Source organism: Macaca fascicularis, chromosome 2, assembly GCF_037993035.2.
Source record: "Macaca fascicularis isolate 582-1 chromosome 2, T2T-MFA8v1.1".
Lineage (NCBI taxonomy): Eukaryota > Metazoa > Chordata > Mammalia > Primates > Cercopithecidae > Macaca > Macaca fascicularis.
In genome coordinates this window covers 184707998-184730627 of record NC_088376.1, presented here as the reverse complement: position 1 = coordinate 184730627, position 22630 = coordinate 184707998, and the positions used below count along the sequence as shown (strand labels likewise).

At 38.8% G+C, this 22630-nt stretch overlaps 1 protein-coding gene across 1 annotated transcript; it reads left to right on the top strand.

Annotated features, from left to right (window-relative positions):
• The first annotated feature begins 12905 nt into the window (after window positions 1-12905).
• Window positions 12906-14471, top strand: LOC102122984 (olfactory receptor 5H2). The gene has a single exon (XM_015445475.3). It carries the CDS (start codon window positions 13271-13273, stop codon window positions 14231-14233), a length of 963 nt encoding a protein of 320 aa, XP_015300961.3. The 5' UTR covers window positions 12906-13270; the 3' UTR covers window positions 14234-14471.
• Window positions 14472-22630: the final 8159 nt, after the last annotated feature.

Here is a 22630-nt window from a genome sequence, read left to right as displayed (position 1 = left end):
TTCTCTATTATTATCTCTCTGAGTTAACTTTCTAGTCCTATCTCTTTCTCTACCTCCTTTTTAGGCTAATAACACATTTTCCCTTTTGGTGATGTTTTCTAGATCCTGTCAGTGTGATTCATTGTTTTTTTCTTTTGTCTCCTCTGATGGTGTATTTTTTTTTTCTTTTTGATATGGAGTCTTGCTCTGTTGCCCAGGCTGGAATGCAGTAGAATGATCTCAGCTCACTGTAGCCACCACCCTCCAGGTTCAAGTGATTCTCCTGCCTTGCCTTTCTGAGTATCTGGGATCACAGGCATGCACTACCACACCTGGCTAATTTTGTATTTTTAGTGGAGACAGGGTTTCACCATGTTGGCCAAGCTGGTCTCGAACTCCTGACAACAAGCGATCCACCCACTAGGCCTTCCAAAGTGCTGGGATGACAAGCATGAGCCACCAAGTCTGACCACCGAATGTATTTTCAAATAGCCTGTTTTCAATTCTTTTTTCTGCTCAATCCATTTTGCTATTAAAGGGCTCTGATGCATTCTTCAGTATGCCAATTGCATTTTTCAGCTCCAGATTTTCTGTCTGGTTATTTTTACTTCTTTCAATCTCTTTGTTAAATTTCACTGATATGATTCTGAATGCCTTCTTTGTGTTATTTTGAGTTTCCTCAACACAGTTATTTTGAATTCTCTGTTTGAGAGGTTCCATATCTGTATTTCTGCAGGATTGGTTCTCTGGTGCCTTATTTGGATCATTTGGTGAGGTCATGTTTTCCTTATTAGTGTTCATGCTAGTAGATGTTCTTTGGTCTCTGGGCATTGAAGAGTTAGGTATTTATTGTTATCTTCATTGTCTGGGCTTCTTTGTACCCATTCTTCTTGGGGAGGCTTTCTCAATGTTTGAAAACATTTGAATTGTTGTGATCTAAGCTATATCTGTTTTAGGGGGCATCTCAAGCCCAGTAACACTGTGGTTCTTGCGGTCTTGTAAAGGTACCACCTTGAGGGTCTTGAACAAGATTTGGGATAATTTACTGGATTACCAGGCAGAAACTCTTGTTCTCTTCCCTTACTTTCTCCCAAACCAAAGGTCTCTCTCTCTATCTCTATCTCTCTCTCCCTCTCTCTCCTGAGACATTTGTAGTTGGGGGTGGAGTGACCCAAGCACTCCTGTGGCCACCACATTTAGGACTGCACTATGTGAGACCTGAAGCCAGCACAGTGCCAGGTCTCACCCAAGGCCTTCTTTAATTACTCCTTTGCTACCACCTATGTTCCCTCAAGGTACTGGGGCTGTTCAATCAGCAGGTGGTAAATCCACTCAGGCTTGTGTCCTTCCCTTCAGGGTGTCGAGTTCCCCCAGGTCCTGGGAGGGTCCACAGTTGCCATCCAGAAGCCAGGTACTAGAGGCAAAAATCTTAAAAGTCTACCTGCTGTTCTATTGTATGTGACTGAGCTGGTATTTAAACCACAAGACACAGTCCTTCCCACTTTTCTCTGCCCTTTCCAAAGGCAGAATAACCTCACCTCTGACCAAAACTACAGGCTCATAGGCAGTACTAGCAGATTACTGCCAACATTCCCTTAAGGCCTAAGGGCTTTTAAGTCAGCTGTGTGTTTAGGTAATTCACCCACCTCGGCCTCCCAAAGTGGTGGGATTACAGGTGTGGACCATGGCCTAAAGTCAAGAGTTCGAGACCAGCCTTACCAACATGGTGAAACCCTGTCTCTACTAAAAATACAAAAACTAGCCAGGCATGGTGGTGAGTGCCTGTTATCCCAGCTACTCGGGAGGCTGAGGCAGGAGAATGAGTTGAACCCAGGAGGCAGAAGTTGCAGTGAGTTGAGATCGTGCCACTGCGCTCTAGCCTGGGCAACAAGAGTGAAACTCCATGTTGAAATAGATAAATAAATAATCAGCTGTGGTGAGTGCTGCCTGCCCTGAGATTTACCCTTCAGGGCAGTGAGCTCCTCTTCAGGCCAGGGATTATCCAGAAATCCTGTCCAGGAGCCAAGTCCTGGAATCGGGAAACCCCATAACCTACTTGGGTGCTTGACCCCCATGGCTGAACCAGTGACTAAGGTGCAATCCAAATCCCCTTTACTTTTCCCCATGCTTTTTTCAAACAGAGGGAGTCTCATCCCATAACCACCACAACTTGGAATGTGCTAAGTCCCACCTGAAGCCAGCAAGTCTCAGAGTCTCTCCCAAGGCCCTCAGTATATTACGTGGGTATTGATGCTGGTTATTTATAGCCCAAGGGCTTTTCTGTTAGCAGGTGATGGAGTCCTGTCAGGACTGGGTTCCTCCCTTCAGGGCAGCGGATTTTCTTCTGGCCAATGGTATGTCTAGAAATTTCATCTGGGAGCTCGGGCCTGGAAAGGGGGGCCAGCAACTCTTACTGGTGCCCTATCTTTCTGTGGCTGAGCTAGTATCCAAGATGCACGACACAGTCCTCCTCACTTTTACCTCTCCTCTTCTCAGGTGGAAGGAAAAAATCTCTTTTGGATGCACAAGCTGTGCAACCTGGGGTTAGTGTAGGGGCAAGGCTGACACTCCCTTACCCCTTTCCCACCCTGGCTGATGTCTCAGTAGGTGATATGTCTCCCCACTCTACTGACTCTGGACCCAGTCAGCACTAAGACTTGCCTAGGATCTTCAGTGCTTGTGGCCTAGAATTCCTGTCAAATTTATTTAGTGCCCCAGAGCACTTTAGCTTGTGGTGGCTAGGATTGCAGGCACTCAAATTCTAACCTCTGGGATCAGCAATTTCCCTCTGGCTAGGGCTGGTTTAAATGTTTTCTCTGTAAGGAGGCATCACCTGAGTTTGGTTCCGTTTTCAGCTCTAATAGGACAGCATTGAGTTCAACAATTGCTGTGCTCTCCCTCCCCCAGCACACAGAAACACTTTCTGCACCAGGCTGACAGTGCTGAGGGGTTGGGGAGGGGTAATTTTGGAGATTCAAGACTTTTTTTTTTTACTTATTCAGTGCCTCTTTCAGTGATACAAGGTTAAAACCAGGTACTGTGGTACTCACCTGATTTTTGGTTCTTATGAAGGTGTTTTCTTGTGTAGATAGTTGTTAAATTGAGGTCCTTGTGAGGGGACAGTCAGTGGAGCCTTTTATTCTGCCATCTTGCTCCACTTGCTAGTCCTAATTCACTTGTTCTTAATAACTGTGTGTGCATCAGTCATAAAAATTCCATGAGACAGTAGACATAGTGAGCCAACATCTCACATTATTTTTGCTAATTATATTCACAGCACACGCATGTAAGTCATAAAGCCAAAAACCTAAAAGTCAAGTATATGAGTTTTTTGTTTTACTGATGTGCTTGATTTATATGAAGTAAACACAAAATTTCACATTTTGCCTTAGGCTGAACATCAAATAAAGATAACCTAAACTTATTTGACTAGTAAACCCATGTTGAATGGTAGTTGTATTCTTGTATTATATGTAATGCTAAAAACTCTAAAAAGATGTATATTTTAATTAAACTAACAAACTTAAAATAGCTTTTATTTACCAGAGATTATCCTGGGTCATGCAGACTTGAAACATATTTTGGTTAGTTTTTGTTGTTCTAAGAGTTTAAGGAATTCTTAATTTATATAAGTATATATTATTCTACAAGCTAGTTAAATAGAGTTCAAATACAATTTAATTTTGGCAGTATCATCTAGAGTTAGAAAAGTGTCACACATACAAACATATATAGACATACATAAATATACAGAAAGAATCACACCTTATAGTGTTTATCCTAAAATTGTAGCCATGTGTCAGGTATAATAATACTGAATTCACTAGTTTATAAAAGAATACCTAGACTTGAATTGTGTTTCTGGTAGTTGGAACAAGTTAAAATGTCTTGCCCAGTTGACTAAAGCTTTTTACTAATATTTGTGGAGAATACAAATACTTTTACTATTTTTCACTTGCCCAATTTACAAATACCTCTTTTTTCTTTCAAATGTGTCATCTTCTTGAAATTTGCATATAGATTTTTAACCTGTTTACCCTCATGCCCTAGCACAGACAAGCTAGAAGATTTATATAACAAAGGCACAATGCTTAGAATTCAGGCTTAAGTACAGTCATCTGTGAAAACAAACAAATTAAAAATGTGTTAGTAAAAATCCAGTTAAGATAAAATAAGTAAGATAAACACCTTAAACAAAGGTCAGGTTTGTGATGTAGATTGAATCAATTCTTTCTCCATTATTTAGTGATTTAGTTCTCCATCTCTTTCTGGACCAGAAAGGGAGACATCTTAAAAATGGAAATTCCTTTAAATTTATCTTCTAATGCAATCTTAAAATAACCAGTTTGAAATAGTCTTTATGCCAGAAAGGCAAAATATTTTGGGTATTAATTTGGCCAGATCATTAGCTTCCCAATCCAGCTTTGTTTAGTAACTAGATCAATGAATTCAGCATGGATCCCATTAATAAATAGGACAAGTATTTTCTGTGCCGGCACTCAACATGGATTGACCAGAACGTTTTACAAATAGTATTTCTAATCTTTCCTTAGAGTCAAAGACTAGTTCATCCTTATTTCTTTACAAGATTGCATGACAGACCAGTGAGTTGTTGAGGAAATAATTTGAGGGTGGATTCTAAGGGGTTGTTTGTTATTTTCCCAGCACTTTTTGTCTTTCTTTGGAAGATTGAGAAATAGATCTTTGCTATATATCTTAGGTACCACACATTTTGCTTCTGCTATCAGCTTCACCAGCTTCTAGTATCATTTGAATAAATTAGTGAAGATCAGGGAGTCTCAGATCATGTAATCCAAGAAGAATTCAAAATTTCACAGAAATTTTCTGGGGCTTTTGTTTAGAACAGGTGATAGCAGCAGGAAGCAGACAAATTCATAGGCAGACAAGGGAAGGTCATTGATGAAACTCCACTTCAAACCAAAGACATATTAAAGCCTGAAATCCATGCTACAGTCTAGGATACATCCACAGACTGGATTGAGAGACTCTCTTCCCATTTGGCACACTTTCCTCTGATTGATCCTCACCCTTCACCTATTTTACAAATAACTACCCTTTCCTAATTGGTGTTTTACACTGTCATGCCCACTTTTCAGTGGTGACTTTAGCCTTTTTTGCATACTCACAAACCAATCAGCATGCACTCCCCCATTCTGAGCCCATAAAAGACCTGGACTCAGCTACACTTAGGGACTACCCACCTTTGGGTGAGAGAAGAGAGACCACCTGACTTCAGGTAAGGGGGCTGCCCAACTCAGGTCCCCCCTTCATTAACAGCTGTTTGTCATTCAATAAAACTCTTCACCTTATTCACCCACCAGCTGTCAGCATAACCTCATTCTTCTTGGATGTGGGACAAGAACTAGGGACTCTCTGAATGCAGGCATGAAAAAGCCTGTAAGACTATATCCTCTGCCCCTGCCAGCACTCAGTGGCTGCCTCATGCAACAGGAAGCAGAGGCAGGGCCGGACCCAGCCCCAGGGCTGCAGGCCAGAGCAGGGCAATGAAACTGACAGACCTGTTATCATGCCCCGTTTGTTGGGATGTGGACAGCAGGACTAGAAGAGTTGTTAGCATGCTTTCACACCTCCTCTGGGGCTTCAGGGAATCTCTGTTCAGGTGCCATCACATTCCCCTTGTCCAGATGCTGGCTCCCAATGTGCACGCAGGTCACAGCACACCTGGCCCAGCTGCAAGCTAAGCACAGATTCTGCGGTGAGTGCAGGATCCAGGCAGGAGGGCAAGGCAAGCACAGCCCACCAGGCTGAGTGAGTGGGATGTCTCCTGCAGCAAGCCCAGGACCCAAGTGAGGCCCAGGCATGGATGTCACTGGCTGCAGAGGTCTCTGGCTGGTGACGTGACAGTGAAAACAATCCTGCATCACAGGGACATTTTTCACTATTGCTCTGAGCCAGATTTTGACCAACATGTAAAAGCAGTTAAAGAAGGCAGGCCTGGGACGGTGCAGTGGCTCAAGCCTGTAATCCCAGCACTTTGGGAGGCCAAGGTGAGCAGATCACCTGAGGTTAGGGGTTCAAGACCAGCCTGGCCAAAATGGAGAAATTCCGCCTCTACTAAAAATACAAAAAAAAATAGCCAGGTGTGGTGATGCACGCCTGTAATTCCAGCTACTCAGGAAACTGAGGCAGGAGAATTGCTCGAATCCGGGAGGTGGAGGTTGCAGTAAGCCGAGACTGTACCACTGGACTCCAGCCTGGGTAAGAGAGTGAGACTGTTTCAAAAAAAAAAAAAAGGCAAGCAGGACTGGTTGATCTGAGAAACTGACTTTATAAGGCATTCGTCTAGATTCTTCTTATCATTAGGAGTGAAAATATAACTGAGCAAAAGGTTTAGTAGATTCAGGGTTATGAGGTAAGGGATAATCCCCTGCAATATAGATGAAACTATATTTGCAAAAATTATGACAATGTGAAAAATCTCACATAGGAAAATTATGATAGTGAATCTGATGTAAGAAAATGAGACACTGCATCTAACCTCCAAGCTACCCTTCTTCATTCCTGCATGTAGGCTGAACTAACTTTGGGATCAATTTAGTTTAAGTTGAACTAGTTTATGGTTTCAACAAAGATGATAATCACGCCTCACAAAAACCCCCTTCTTCCTTGGGAATAAAGCCACCTTTGTAAAACCAACCAGTTAGCCAACGTAAGGCACATGGAATTAAGCCAAGGCAGACATCTAGGCCTGCATGAGTTTGGAGCACAGGCACATAATTCTACTTGTTATATAACCTGTTGGTATAAGCTCATACTTGGCTTGGAGCCACTATTATTTGAAAAAGGTATAACTGCCCTGCTGACACTGCACAGGCTCAGCTTGCATGCACCCAGAGAGAGAGTAACGCTACTGACCCCTGTAAGGGAGAGCCAGTTGCCTTGAAGGTTGACAGGAGGGAACTAGGAACCAGCTTGTGCCCAGAGTGAAAGAGTTAAGCTGCTCTCCCCATAAGGAGAGAGGCTGGGGAGTGCAGCTTGTAGGCCAGGGAGTGCAGCTGCAGGCACAGGAGTGGTAGGAGATGCAGAGCCGGAGCAGACAGCTGACATAACGAAAGACAGTGTAAGAGAGCTGCTGATCAGAGACCTGCTGAATAAAACTACATTTCACCTGCCTACACCACCCCGCCAAGTGTCTTTCAGCTATCTGCCACCAACCCAATCCCCTCGGACCTCAGCATGGGCTGGAACCTAACCCTGGGCATGACATTTAGCATAGTCATGGACCTAATCACCACAAAGTTAGAAATTACGGCACAGGAGTCTTGCAGCCAGACACTACAAGGTTCCTAACCTCCCCCAGTTGCTCCTATGATAACATTTTTATTATAAAACATACCTACAGCATGAGCTGGGTGGCGATAAATTGCAAGATTGCTTTGCCTAGTAAAATTTTTCATCAGATATCAGCTCGTCTGGAAGCTAAGCTGTTATGTCTGGAATTTAAGCTGTAGTTTGCATGAGGAGGACGACTTCACTTGGAGTCAGCTTCTGAAGGAAATCTTGATCTTTGGCCTTATTAAAATCATGTTTTAACTAGCTCAGGTAAGACCATGCTAATCAAAGCATTCAGAGCATCCAATTTTATATATAAACTGAAGTTTGTGTAAAATGTCAGAAGTACCACTTGTGGAAAATAGTGGCATCAAGTGTAATTTCAATTGTAAAAATCAGAACTAGCTATAGTGACTTAAAGTTTACCATTCTGAGCTTTGTAATACCCTGTAGGATAATCTGGATTTCTCATACACATCTAAATCCACAATGCCCAGTTGAAGATCTTCACTTTATCCTATAGGGAATCCTAAACTGTTCTTAGGGGAATTTCAGTTCTCCACACCATCCTCTCCTGGCAAAAAATAAAGAGATACAATTGGTGAACCCTTGTATTAAAAGCTAATTTATGTTAACAACATTTTCCTAAGATTGAAAATGAAGCCTCCATAATGAATCAGTGTGCAAAGAATTTCTACCTGTGTTATTGTCATTTCTGTTCTATTATGCATTTTTCTACGCATTAGACAGTCTAACACTTACGAGGGATCTCCGTAATTTCTTATAATATTGGTAAGAGAGAAATTATTTTTTCATATTATTATTTTTAATGAAAGTCTAAAATGCTATTTAACGTATAAGAATTTTGTATTTGGTTTACAGCATACCAAAATTGTCAGGGGCAAATGGAACAGAAGAAGTGAATAATCTTCCTATTTTATTATCTAGATAAAATAGCTAAAATCTACATCTAAAATCTTATCTAAAATCTAGATAAGCAAAATAACTATAAAATAAAATTTTGAACCCTGATATATTATCTTTTAAATCCAACTCTAATGACTATGTAAGATAAATTCTGGATAACTAGAATATTAAATGCTTTAAAACTGGGTTTAAAGCTTTAATTCACTTCTATTCTTATATAAGAAATCTTTCTGATGATTCTGACATAAAGGTTTATTCTGTGTAGTCACATTTCTGATTAAAAATTTTAAGATCTGTTAATTAAATATTAACTCCTCTATATCATCAGCACCTGTGGCAATAATTTCATCGATCATATTAAATATAGGCATATAAATAATATATAGAATTAGTACATAGAAATAAATATATTTTATTGAGTATTTTATTTATAAATAATACTAGTAATACTAATTCATATATATACATCTCAGAAAATATGCAGCAAATATACTTCCCCTACCTTTTTTGACATTTATAATTTTAAAAAGTACCCGTATAAATTGACTTTGAGAATGTTTGATTATATTGTTAATTGGGTTTGAATGGAATAAACCAATTCTATAAAAATTTACTTAACAAGTGGAATTACTGCCCTTTGTTCTTTATATAGTCTGTCTCAGGATGTAGTCTTTGGTTTATTTAATTCTGCTGAAAAACAAGCAATCAAAGTGCTGATGGAGAATAAAGTGCTCTCAATATCAGCAAGATTTCTTGAGAAATTTCATTTTAAGCTCCATAATAATAAAGATACAGCTACATTTGAATATGGAATAAAATTTCAGACAGTGCCAATATAGTCACGAACAGTGGAACATTTTTTGGTAAAATTTTAAGTAAAAGTCTCTTCATCATACACAAATTCCAAAGGAAAAAAACTGAATTTTTTAAACAAGAAAGTGAAAATACTCTCCGAGCTCTCTGTCACATTTGTGAACGTCAGAGTTAATGCACATATTCAACCCAAGTTTCCGAGCTTTTCCCTTTATTTGCCTCCATGTGTCTCTGAGACTTCCTCTCCATCTCTTTTTTGGCTTGTCTTTTTTGCACTTACCCCTATATGGCATGATTATTCTCTACCTATTTTTCTTTCTCCTTCTTATTTTATTTTCACCCACACAAATTTCTCTTTCCACTTTTTCTGTCCCTTTTTTCCTTTAAATATTTTGCTGTCCTCTTTCTCATCTATATTTTCTTTTGAGAACTTTTCTTAAATATTCTACAGAAGAAAAAATATTAAACTAGTCTATGAGCAGCAGACAAATGCTAACCAGTCTCCACATTTCATAGAGTGCTCTATTTCATAACCTCACTGTTTTGCCACTTGTTTCCCATTCACTTCTTATTTGCTGACCTTTATTCAATTACATAAGGGAAACTGTTCTCACTAAAACCACCAAAAATCACGTACTTTCTCAAACACAAAAGTGATTTTCCATCACTTCTTGTCCTACTACACCATTTATTGTGGCATTTGGCCCAGTACTTCACTTTGTCATTCTTTGTATTTTTCCTCCCTTTATGTCCCCAACACTTAGCTCTCTAGTTCCCCTCCAGCTTCTTCCCTTGATCGTTCTGCTCAATATCATTTTCTGCTCTCTCCCTCATCTCTCTTTTGAACATCCAAGTTTTTGGGGACTGTAACAGGAAATAAGTTATTGAATGGATATTGAGTTTAACATAGAAATGCTAGGAAAGTTGGAGAAATTCACTGGAAAACAATGGCAGGAACAGAAGGAAGCAAGGCAGCCAGTCAACAGCCAAATCCTGTTCCAGCAGTAGCTTCATGAGTGTGGTTGTTTCTGCCGCTGAACTGCCAATGACACAGCTTATATTATCTGCACCATTGTTTTTCAAATGCAGGATGCATGTCCTGAGATCTTGATATTTTTGCATATAATACAACTGCCTTTGTATTAATTTTTTAATTGTCCATGTACCTTTGTCTCCATCTCTCTGTATCCAAATCTAGGTTGAGTGGGTTTGATTATACATATCAAGGTCAAATCCTTTGTCTGCCACTAAGATCCATGTGGGAGAAAAAGTATCAGATGTTGACCATCCAATAAATGACATCCATTCCCTACACTACCTTTCAATGTAACTTCTCAAGTATATTTTCCCTTTTTTTGGAAATTTCAATTTTTATTTTAGATATAAAGGGTATATATGCAGGCTTGTTACATGGGTATACTGCAGGGAGGTAGTGAGCATAGTACCCAATAGATGGTTTTCCACCCATCCTCCCCTCCCTCTCCCATGTACTAGTCCAAAGTGTCGATTGTTCTCTTGTTTATGTCCGTGTGTGTTCAATGTTTAGCTCTCACTTGTAAATGAAAACATGTGGCATTTGGTTTTCTGCTCCTGTGTTGTTGGTTTGCTTTGGATTATGGCCTCCAGCTGCAACAATGCTGCTGCAAAGTACATGATTTCATTCTTTGTTATGGCTGTGTGGTATTCCATGTTATATATGTATCACATTTAAAAAATCCAGTCCACCCCTGCTGGGCACCTAAAATGATTCCATGTGTTTACCCTTGTGACTAGTGTAGCAATGAACATAGGAGTGCTGTGACTTTAACAACCAAAACGGCATGGCATTAGTACAAAAACAGACACATAGACCAATGGACAGAGTAACAAACTCAGAAATTAAGCCACACGCTTGCAAAAATCTGATTTTCAACAAGGCTGACAAAAACCAAGCAATAGAGAAAGGATCCCTTATTCAGTAAATGGTGCTGGGATGACTGGCTAGCCACATGTGGAAGAATGAAACTGAACCCTTTCCTTTCACCATATACAAAAATTCATTCAAGATGGATTAAATATTTAAATGTAAAACCTCAAGATGTAAAAATCCTAGATGAAAACCTAGGAAATATTCTTCTCAACATTGGCCTTAGCAAAGAATTTTTGACTAAGTCCTCAAAAGCAATTGCCATGGAAACAAAAATTGACAAGTGTGACCTAATTAAACTAAAGAACTTCTGCACAACAAAAGAAACCATCAATAGAGTACACAGACAATCTGCAGAATGACAGAAAATATTTGCAAACTATGCATCCAATAAAGGTCTAATATCCAGAATGTATAAGGAACTTAAACAGATAAACAAGCAAAAAAGTTTAACCCCATTAACAATTAAGCAAAGGACATGAACAGATCCTTCTCCAAAGAAGACACACAGGCTGTCAACACACATGAAAAAAATCCAAATGCTCATCATTAATCATCAGAAGAATGCAAATCAAAATCACAATGAGATACCATTTCACACCAGTCATAATGGCGATTATTAAAAAAACAAAACATGCTGACGAGGCTGTGGAGAAAAGGAAATGCTTATACACTGTTGATGGAAATACGTTAGTTTAAGCCACTGTGGAAAGCAGCCTGGAGCTTTCTCAAAAACTTGAAACAAAGCTACCATTTGACCCAACAGTCCCATTACTGGGTATATACGCAAAGGAAATTAGGTCGTTATACTATCAAGGGTTTTCGGTGTTGTGCTTTTCTTTCTTAATGTACTCTCCAATAGATAAGACATCCATTACTACGCCTTCAACTACTCCAATGACTCCCACTATCTATCACTCTAGTAGAATTGTATTAGTAATACTAAACATCTCACTTACATGTTCAAAGCATGCGCACACTGCAAACTTGTCAATGCATCTGAGTTCTCAGTCTATTTTGAATGACAATCTGTCTACTCACAAAGTGACTCCTTTTTCCTTCACTGAATATACTTTTCTATCAAATATGTGACTAGTGCCACTGCTTTCCGAATGCTTTAGAATCTATTTCTTCATCCTCATTATTTGCAAGAGTATAATACACATGGACTAGGCACTTGTACACTTAATAAAATCCTAAGCCCCCCATCAACAGAACAAACACCCTCTTGGCCAAAGGGTCTCCAGAAAAATTGTAAAAACAGTTCCCAGTCATGACTGGGTGGGAAGTCAGATGTGCCTTGTTATACTTCCTCTCTTTTGCAGTTTAAACACGATAACTGACCGGTATTAAGTTAAGATAGAGATTATAAGACTGACAGAACATACTCTTTATGACAATAAGATTCCAAATTATAAACAGAACTTAAGGCCACACCAGGCAAGGTTTAAGTCAGGCACCTCTACACTTAAAGAATAAACTGTGTTCTAACTGCCAGAAGGATTTTTTCTTTTTCTCTAGCAGCTAAACAGGCACTGGCCTCAAGATAAGCAAGATTAAAACAATTTGCAGCTGCACCAGATGCTCAGTAACTGAACCCCCTGCTAACAGACATAACTACAGCTTTGATTGGACAAGAGACTGATTTCAGTAACTTTCTCCAGATCAGAAGAAAACTGACCACGGACTGGTTCTGGCTGGTTTACAGAGACAGTGCATTTATGTGCCTTCATGTCCTGAGAAGACCTTTTGATGTATAGAGCCTAACTCTTACACATTTAAATGTTAACTCTCCACTCCAATGTGAACATGGGTTGTATGTTACATACATGTTTGTTCAATATGCATGTGCCAAGACCACTTTCATGAATACTCATAGATCCTCCTGTAACCTGTTGAATATGTATATTTAGCCAACTTATTTAGCCTAAAGCTCCTACCTCAAGCCCTTCTCCTTTGATGTGCCTGTCTCTGGTCTTGGCCAGAGGCATGCTTCCCAGCCTACTTGATGGCCACCTTGCAGGCTATAACCCCTTATAAGAAATAAGTCTTCTCTCCTTTTCTAAACTTACCAATAGTGATTTTCTTCAGTTAACACACATTACATGCCTTTCTGTCACCTGTGTTTTAAAAGTAGATTATTTGATCACATTTTTAGAATTAAAATAATTGCATTTATTTTGATTTCTTCTATTTCTCAAAACAGTTTCCATCTATTACAGGAATCTGAAAGAAAATTAAAAGGGTATCATAATAAGAGTATGTTTTTCTATCAACTTCCCTCCCTCACTATTTGCTTTATAAGTCTTAGTGAGTGCTCTTTTACATTTAATGCATTTCATTTCAGGGATGTCGAATGAGGACATGGAACAGGATAATGCAACATTGCTGACAGAGTTTGTTCTCACAGGACTTACATACCAACCAGAGTGGAAAATACCCCTGTTCTTGGTGTTCTTGGTGATCTATCTCATCACTATGGTGTGGAACCTTGGTCTGATTACTCTTATCTGGAATGATCCACAACTTCACATCCCCATGTACTTATTTCTTGGGAGTTTAGCCTTTGTTGATGCTTGGATATCTTCCACAGTAACTCCCAAAATGTTGGTTAATTTCTTGGCCAAAAACAGGATGATATCTCTGTCTGAATGCATGATTCAATTTTTTTCCTTTGCATTTGGTGGAACTACAGAATGTTTTCTCTTGGCAACAATGGCATATGATCGCTATGTAGCCATATGCAAACCTTTACTATATCCAGTGATTATGAACAATTCGCTATGCGTACGGCTGGTAGCCTTCTCATTTTTAGGTGGCTTCCTCCATGTCTTAATTCATGAAGTCCTTATATTCAGATTAACCTTCTGCAATTCCAACATAATACATCATTTTTACTGTGATATTATACCATTGTTTATGATTTCCTGTACTGATCCTTCTATTAATTTTCTGATGGTTTTTATTTTGTCTGGCTCAATTCAGGTATTCACCATTGTGACAGTTCTTAACTCTTACACATTTGCTCTTTTCACAGTCCTAAAAAAGAAGTCTGTCAGAGGCATAAGGAAAGCCTTTTCCACCTGTGGAGCCCATCTCTTATCTGTCTCTTTATATTATGGCCCACTTCTCTTCATGTATGTGCACCCTGTATCTCCACAAGCAGATGACCAAGATATGATAGACTCTGTATTTTATACAATTGTAATTCCTTTGCTAAATCCCATTATCTACAGTCTGAGAAATAAGCAAGTAATAGATTCATTCACAAAAATGGTAAAAAGAAATGTTTAGATCTCATAGTAATATCTCTCATGTTTAGTAAAAAGAATTTTGCAGTTAGATAAGGTGTTTTGTTAAGTATTCAAAGTTATTGTAATTATAATTGTTTTAGCATTTGAGTGACTTAAGGTTTTATACCTAATAAACTCCTTGAAATATTTATATATGTTATTCAAAAGCATTCAAGGAATTTTAACGAGGTGTTCATGTCATATTAGATTATTAAAACAGAAAACAAATGAAAACGTTTACGGGTTTAAATACCCTTCATGTGGCTTTACAAATGCATTAAATGTTAAAGCACTGTAGTTCCTCTCAAAAGTATTTGAGTAGGAGATATAATACAGGTGACAGAATGGTATGGTCTGGAAACACATCACATTTAACTGCATTGTGGTGGCAGGTTTGTGTTTAGTTGAGCTGATCAAGATCTCAGGAATCCGCTATCCCTCAAAAGGTCTTTTACTGCAGACTATTGGAAATGGTGAATTTCACTTCTTATAGGAATTTAACTCATATATCACTTGAAGCAATAAATAGAATGGAAAATGCAATCATAAAATAAGAAGTGAGTTAAAACTGCCAAGCAAGGCCAAACTCTAAAAGGATACTTTTACCTCTATTCATTTCTATTAGTAATAAGAAGAGGCAAGTTGCCTCTCTTTACTTATGATGCCTTCAGAGGCCTATTACAGTTGTATTTGTATGATACTGGAAAACGTGAAAAGATTCACATTGCTAACGAATTCAGAAAGCTACCAGATAATTTAAAAGTTAAGTTAGCGTGGATGTAGAGAAGAAAAATGCCAGAGGAGAAAGTAAATGATATCAATTTTTCTAGAATTAAAAAAATGAAAGCAATGAGAAAAGGAAATCAGTAATATTTCCATAATTGTTGGCATTTGTTATGGATAAAAAGTGGCCTTAAATGCATGCTACCAAAGATCAAATAATGCTAAAACGATATGATCTCATTGTGTCCAGTGAGTGGCTAGGAAGTGTGTCAAAATAAGCAAGAATATGGATGTTTTGTGACTCAAAATTCTTTAAATTTTAGCTTTCCTCACACTACATCCTCTTGCTGTATTATGAGTGATCCATCGTCAGGTCACCCCCACTCTTACTCTTTCATCACTAAAATTTCATCTATATTCCTATTTATATCATTTCATCTACATTCCTGTTTATATCACCCAGGTCCCCAACCTAAAACAACTCACCTGTCTGTTTTGCAAGGCTCTAGTTAGTATCTCCCTTATCCTTTTACAGTCTCTTATTTCCTAAACGATGCTGTCAGATAATTTGTGCATTTAAGTTTAATTAAGTCATATCCTACTTAATTAACTTTTAATGGATTGTCATTGCTAGCAGATTATATACATATGTGGTACATATATCTAGATATGAATATATACATATGGATATGTTTGTTTATATGTCTGTACAGATTGTATAATATGCATATATGTTCCTCAACTAGTATTTATTCACCCGGAATTATTTGAGATATTTTGCAAAAAAACTTCTTGGTTTAATTCTGGAGACTCTTCTTCCATGATTCTCTTAATGGAACCTGTGTTGCAGCCAAAGTGAGTTACCAGGAGACTTCTGTGCACTCCTTACTCTGTCAGGTGCATGTTTTTGTTAATATAGCTCTCTCCACAGAGAATCCCCTACTACTGCAACTCACCTCTAAATCATTTGCAATTGGAATAATAACTTTCTTCAAGGTGTGTATGAAATGTTACCATTTCATAAAGTTTTCATCCGCAAAGCTTTTTCTGTTTACCTGGAAGAGGATTGGAATGCTCACTCACTTAAAACAATGAGCACTTCATTTATACTTCTTTTTTTTTAAATTTTTCAACTTTTAAATTCAGGGGTGCAGGATGTGCAGGTTTGTTACGTAGGTAAATGTGTGCCGTGGTGGTTTGCTGTACAGATCATCCCATCACCCAGGTATTAAGCCCAGCATCCATTAGCTATTCTTCCTGACTCTCTCCCTCCTCCCACCAACCACTCTTCAACAGGACCCAGTGTGTGTTGTTCCCCGCCATGTGTCCATGTATTCTCATTATTCAGCTTTCACTTATAAGTGAGAACATGCAGTATTTGGTTTTCTGGTCCTGTGCTAGTTTGCAAAGAATAATAGCCTCCAGCTCCATCCACGTCCCTGCAAATGACAAGATCCCATTCCTTTTTATGGTTATATAGTATTCCATGATAAATACATACCACATTTTCTTTATCCAGTCTATCATTGATGAGCATTTAGGTTGATTCTATGTCTTTGCTACTGTGAATAATGCTGCAGTGAACATACATGTGCATGTGTCTTTATAATAGAATGATTTACATTCCTTTGGGTATATACACAGTAATGCGATTGCTGGGTTGAATGGTACTTCTATCTCTAGGTCTCTAAGAAATTTCCACACTGTCTTCTACAATAGTTGAACTAATTTACACTCCCACCAACAGTGTATAAGCATTCCTTTTTCTCCACAACCTCACCAGCATCTGGTGTTTTTATTGACCTTTTAATAATAGCCATTCTGACTGATACAAGATGGTATGTCATTGTGATTTTGATTTGCATTTCTCTAATGATCAGTGACATCGAGTTTTTCTTCATATATTTGTTGGTTGCACGTACGTCTTTTGAGAATTGTGTGTTCATGCCCTTTGTCCATTTTTTAATGGGGTTGTTTGTTTTTTTCTTGTAAATATGTGTAGAGGACTATGTGCTCACAAACAGGGTGTTCCCGATAAGTCCTGCTCTCGCAAACGAAGCAGGGCGTTCCCCGTAAGTCCTGCTCTTGCAAACCAAGTCAGGGAAAGGTCAGAAAAACAACAATGTGTCTTGTGACTTGGTAACATTCCACAAACGACTGTATAAAAGAAAGCAGAGCGTGCCATTCGGGGCGGCCGCCATGTTTGTCTTGTCTTGTGTTGTCTTGTGTGTTCATTCCTTTGTTTAGGAAACACGCGGACCCCAACATCATGTTTAAGTTCCTTATAGATGTTGGATATTAGACCTTTATCAGATGCACACATTGCAAAAATTTTCTCATTCTTAGGTGGTCTATTTACCCTGTGTTGATAGTTTCTTTTGCTGTGCAGAAGCTCTTTAGTTCAATTAGATCTTATTTGTCAATTTTTGCTTTTGCAGCAATTGCTTTTGGAGTCTTCATCATAAAATCTTTGCCCATGCCTATGTTGTGAATGGTATTGCCTAGGTATTCTTCTAGGGTTTTTATAGTTTGGGGTTTTACATTTAAGACTTTAATCCATCTTGATTTGATTTTTGTATATGGTGTAAACAAGGAGTCCAGTTTCAATTTTCTGCATATGGCTGGTTTGTACTCTTAACACCACTTATTAAATAAAGAATACTTTCCCTGTTGCTCGTTTTTGTCATATTTGTGGAAGACCAGATTGTTGTAGGTTTGTGGTCTTACTTCTAGGTTCTCTATTCTATTCCACTGGTCTATGTATGTGCTCTTGTACCAGTACTATGCTGTTTTGGTTAATGTAGACCTGTAGTATAGTTTGAAGTAGGGTAGCATGATGCCTCCAGCTTTGTTCTTTTTGCTTGGGATTGCCTTGGCTATTCAGGTCCTTTTTTAGTTCCATATGAATTTTAAAAGTTTTTTCTAGTTATGTGAAGAATCTAATGATAGGAATAGCATTGAATCTATAAGTTGCTTTGAGCAGTATGGCCATTTTAATGATACTGGTTCTTTCTATCCATGAGCATGGAATGTCTTTCCATTTTTTTGTGTCATCTCTGATTTCCTTGAGAGGTATTTGGTAGTTCTTCTTGTAGAGATCTTTCACCTCCCTGGTTAGCTGTATTTTTATGTATACTATTCTTTTTGTGGCAATTGTGAATGGAAGTGCATTTGCAACTTGGCTCTAGGCTTGTCTGTTGGTGTATAGGAATGCTAGTGATTGCTGCACATTGATTTTGTATCCTGAGAATTTGCTGAAGTTGCTTGTCAGCTTAAGAAGCTTTTGGGCTGAGACAATGGGTTTGCTAGATATAGGATCATATTATCTGCAAACAAAGATAGTTTGACTTCCTCTCTTCCTATCTGAATACCTTTATTTCTTTCTCTTGACTGATTACCCTGGCCAGAACTTTCAATATTTTGTTGAATAGCAGTGGAGAGAGAGGCCAACCTTGTCTTGTGCCAGTGTTCAAGGGGAATGCTTTCAGGTTTTATCCACTCAGTATGATATTGACTGTGGGTTTGTCATATATGGCTCTTATTATTTTAAGGATTGATTCTTCAATACTTAGCTTATTGAGAGTTTTTAACATTAAATGATGTTGAAATTTATTGAAGGCTTTTTCTGCATCTATTGAGATAATCATGTAGTTTTTGTCTTCAGTTCATTTATGTGATGAATCACATGTTTCGATTTGCCTGTGTTTAACCAACCTTACATCCTGGGGTTAAAGCCTACTTGATAGTGGTGAATAAACTTTTAGATGTGCTGCTGGATTCAGTTTGCCAGTATTTTGTTGAGAATTTTTACATTGATGTTCATCAAGGATATTGGCCTGAAGTTTTCTTTGTTGTTGTATCTCTTCCAGGTTTTGGTATCAGAATGATGCTGGTCTCATAGAATGAGTTAGGGAGCAGTCTCTTCTTCTTTTTTTTTTTTTCTTTTTGAGATGGAGTCTCGCACTATCACCCAGGCTGGAGTGCAAAGGCACAATCTCGGCTCACTGCAAACTCTGCCTCCCAGGTTCAAATGATTCTCCTGCCTCAGTCCCCCGAACAGGTGGGATTACAGGTGCCTGCCACCATGCCCAGCTAATTTTTGTATTTTTAGTAGATACAGGGTTTCATCATGTTGGTCAGGCTGGTCTCGAACTCCTGACCCTGTGATCTGCCTGTCTTGACCTCCCAAAGTGCAGGGATTACAGGTGTCAGCCACTGCGGCCCTTCTTCACTTTTTTTTTTTTTTTTTTAAATAGTTTCAGTAGGAATGGTACTGCCTTTTTTTTTTTTTTTTTTTTTTTTTTTTTTTACCTCTGGTAGAATTCAGCTGTGAATCTGTCTGGTCCTGGTAATTTTTTTGGTTGGTAGGGTATTTATTACTGACTCAATTTTAGAACTCAGTATTGGTCTATTCATGGATCCAATTTCTTCCTGGTTCAGTCTCGTAAGTGTGCAGATGTCCAGGAATATATCCATTTCCTCTAGATTTTCTCATCTATGTCCATAGAGGTGTTCATAATATTCTCTGATGGTTGTTTGTATTTCTGTGGGGTCAGTGGTAATATCCGCTTTTTCATTTCTGATTTTGTTTATTTGAATCTTCTCTCTTTTCTTCTTTATTAGTCTGGCTAATGGTCTCTCTATTTTGTTAATTTTCTCAAAAAATCAGCTCTCGGATTTGTTAATCTTTTGAAGGGTTTTTCATGTCTCTATCTCCTTCAGTTCTGCTCTTGTCTTGGTTATTTCTTCTCTCTGCCAGCTTTGGGGTTTATTTGCTCTTGGTTCTCTAGTTGTTTTAGTTGTGATATTAGGTTGTTAACTTGAGATCATTCTAGCTTTTTGATGTGGGCATTTAGTGCTATAAATTTCCCACTTAAATCTGCTTTAATTTCATCCCAGAGATTCTGGTACATTGTATCTTTGTCCTCATTAGTTTCAAAGAACTTCTTGATTTCTGCCTTAATTTCATTGTTTACTCAAAGGTGATTCAGGAGCAGGTTGTTTAGTTTCCTTGTAGTTGTATGATTTTGAGTGAATTTCTGAAGCTTGAATTCTAATTTAACAGCATTATTGTCTGAGAGACTGTTACGATTTCAGTTCTTTTGCATTTGCTGAGGAATGTTTTGCTTCCAATTATGTGATCAATTTTAGAGTAAGTGTCATGTGGCAATAAGAAGAATGTATATTTTGTTGTTTTGGGATGGATAGTTCTGTAGATATCTATTAGGTCCACTTGATCCAAAGCTGAGTTCAGGTCCTGAATATCTTTGTTAATTTTCTGTCAGAATCATCTGTCTAGTATGGGGTGTTAAAGTCTCCCACTATTTTTGTGTGGGAGTCTAAGTCTCCTTGAAGGTCTCTAAGAACTTGCTTTATGAATCTGAGTGCTCCTGTATTGAGTGCATATATATTTACGATAGCTCTTCTTGTTGAATTGAACGTTTTACTATTATATATGGCTTTCTTTATTTTCTTTGATCTTTGTTGGTTTAAAGTCTTTCTTGTGAGAAACTAGGATTGCCATCCCTGGTTTGTTCTCTTTTTCATTTGCTTGGTAAAATTTCCTCCATCCCTTGATTGTGAGACTATGTGTATCTTTGCATGTGAGATGGGTCTCCTGAAGACAACATACTAATGGATCTTGGTTCTTTATCTAGTTTGCCATTCTGTGTCTTTTAATTGGGCCATTTAGTCTCTTTACATTTAAGGTTAGTATTGTTATGTTTGGGTTTGATTCTGTCATCATGATGCTAGCTTGGTGTTTTACAGGCTTGTTTATGTGGTTGCTTCATAGTGTCACTGGTCTGTGTACTTCAGTGTGTTTTTTGTAGTGGCTGGTAACAGTTTTTTCTTTCCATATTTAGTGCTTCCTTCAGGAGCTCTTGTAAGGCTGGTCTGGTGGAAATGAATCCCTCAGCATTTGCTTCTTTGAAAAGGATCTTATTTCTTCTTCACTGATTAATCTTAGTTTGGCTGGATATGAAATTCTGGGTTGGAATTTCTTTTCCTTAAGAATGTTGAATATTGGCCCCTATCTCTTCCACCTAGTATCGTTTCCACTGAGCGATCCACTGTTAGTCTGATGGGCTTTCCTTTGTAAGTGACGTAACCTTTCTCATTGTCTGCCTTTAACATTTTTTCTTTCATTTTGACTTTGGAGAATCTGATGATTATGTGTGTTAGGGATGATCTTCTCATGCAGTATCTTACTAGGGTTCTCTGCATTTACTGAATTTGAATGTTGGCCTGTCTAGCTAGGTTGGGGAAGTTTTTCTGGATGATATTCTAAAATATGTTTTCTGAGTTGGTTCCATTCTCTGCATCTCTTTTGGGTACCCCAATCAGGCATAGATTCAGTCCCTTACATAATTCTATCCCACATTTCTTGGAGGTTTTGTTCATTCCTTTTCATTCTTTTTTCTCTATTCTTGTCTGTCTGCCTATTTTATTTCAGAAAGATAGTCTTTGAGCTCTGAGATTTTTTTCTCCACTTGGTCTATTCTGCTATTAATGCTTGTGATTGCATTATGAAGCTCTTGTAGTGTGTTTTTCAGCTATATCCAGTCAGTTCTATTTCTCTTTGTACTGGCTATTTTGCCTGTCACCAGCTGCATCATTTTATTATGATTCTTAGCTTTCTTGCATTGGGCTACAATGTGCTCCTTTAGCTCAGTGAAGTTCATTTTTATCTACATTCTGAAGCCTTCTTCTGTCATTTCCACCATCTCAGCCTCAGCCCAGTTCCAAATCCTTGCTGGAGTCATTTGGAGGAAAGGGGGCTCTCTAGCTTCTTCAGTTTTCAGTGTTTCTGTGCTGATTCTTTCTCATCATTGTGGGCTTATCTAACTTCACTATTAGAGGCTGCTGACCTTTGGATGGGATTTTTGTGTTTTGTTGTTGTTTTTGTTGTTGTTGTTAACTTTTAACAGTCTGGCCATTCTTCTTTAGGATTGCTGCAGTTTGCTGGGGGTTCTACTCCAGACCCTAGTTACCACAGATTTTCTAGTACCTGGAGGTATCACCAGTGAAGGCTGCAAAATAGCAAAAATGGCAACCTGCCCCTTCCTCTGGGAGCTCCATCCCAGGGAATACTGACATGTTGCCAACCTGAATGCACCTGTAGGAGGTGACTGGAGACTCCAGTTGAGAGGTCTCACCCAGTCAGGAGGAACAGGATCAGGGACCTGCTTAAAGAAGCAGTCTGGCTGCGTTTTAGCAGAGCAGCTGTGCTGTGTTGGGGATCCCTTCAGCCCCTGATCAGTTTGGGCTCTCCAAGGCCTGCAAGCTGGACTGGGTGAAATGCCCAAACAGCAAAGGCATTGGCTTGCCTTGCCCCATAGAACATGGGCAGGGGTGACTCAAGGCCCAGGCTGGGAGGATCCACCCAGTGAAGAGGAATGGATCAGGGTCTCATTTAAAGAAGCAGTATGGCCACACCGCAACAGAACAGCTGTGTCATGCCAGAGAACTGCATCTGCCTTGATCAGCTTAGACTTTCCAAAGCCCACAGGCTGGAATGAGCAAGTTGTCAAAACAAAGGTGACAGCCTGCCCCTCCACCCAGGCAGTCTATACCAGGGAGGGATCAGAGCTCTGTCCAAAGAATATGGGGAGGCATGGCTTGAGGCCCTGGCTGAGAGGTTCCACCCAGTGAGGTGTAATGGATCGGGGTCCCA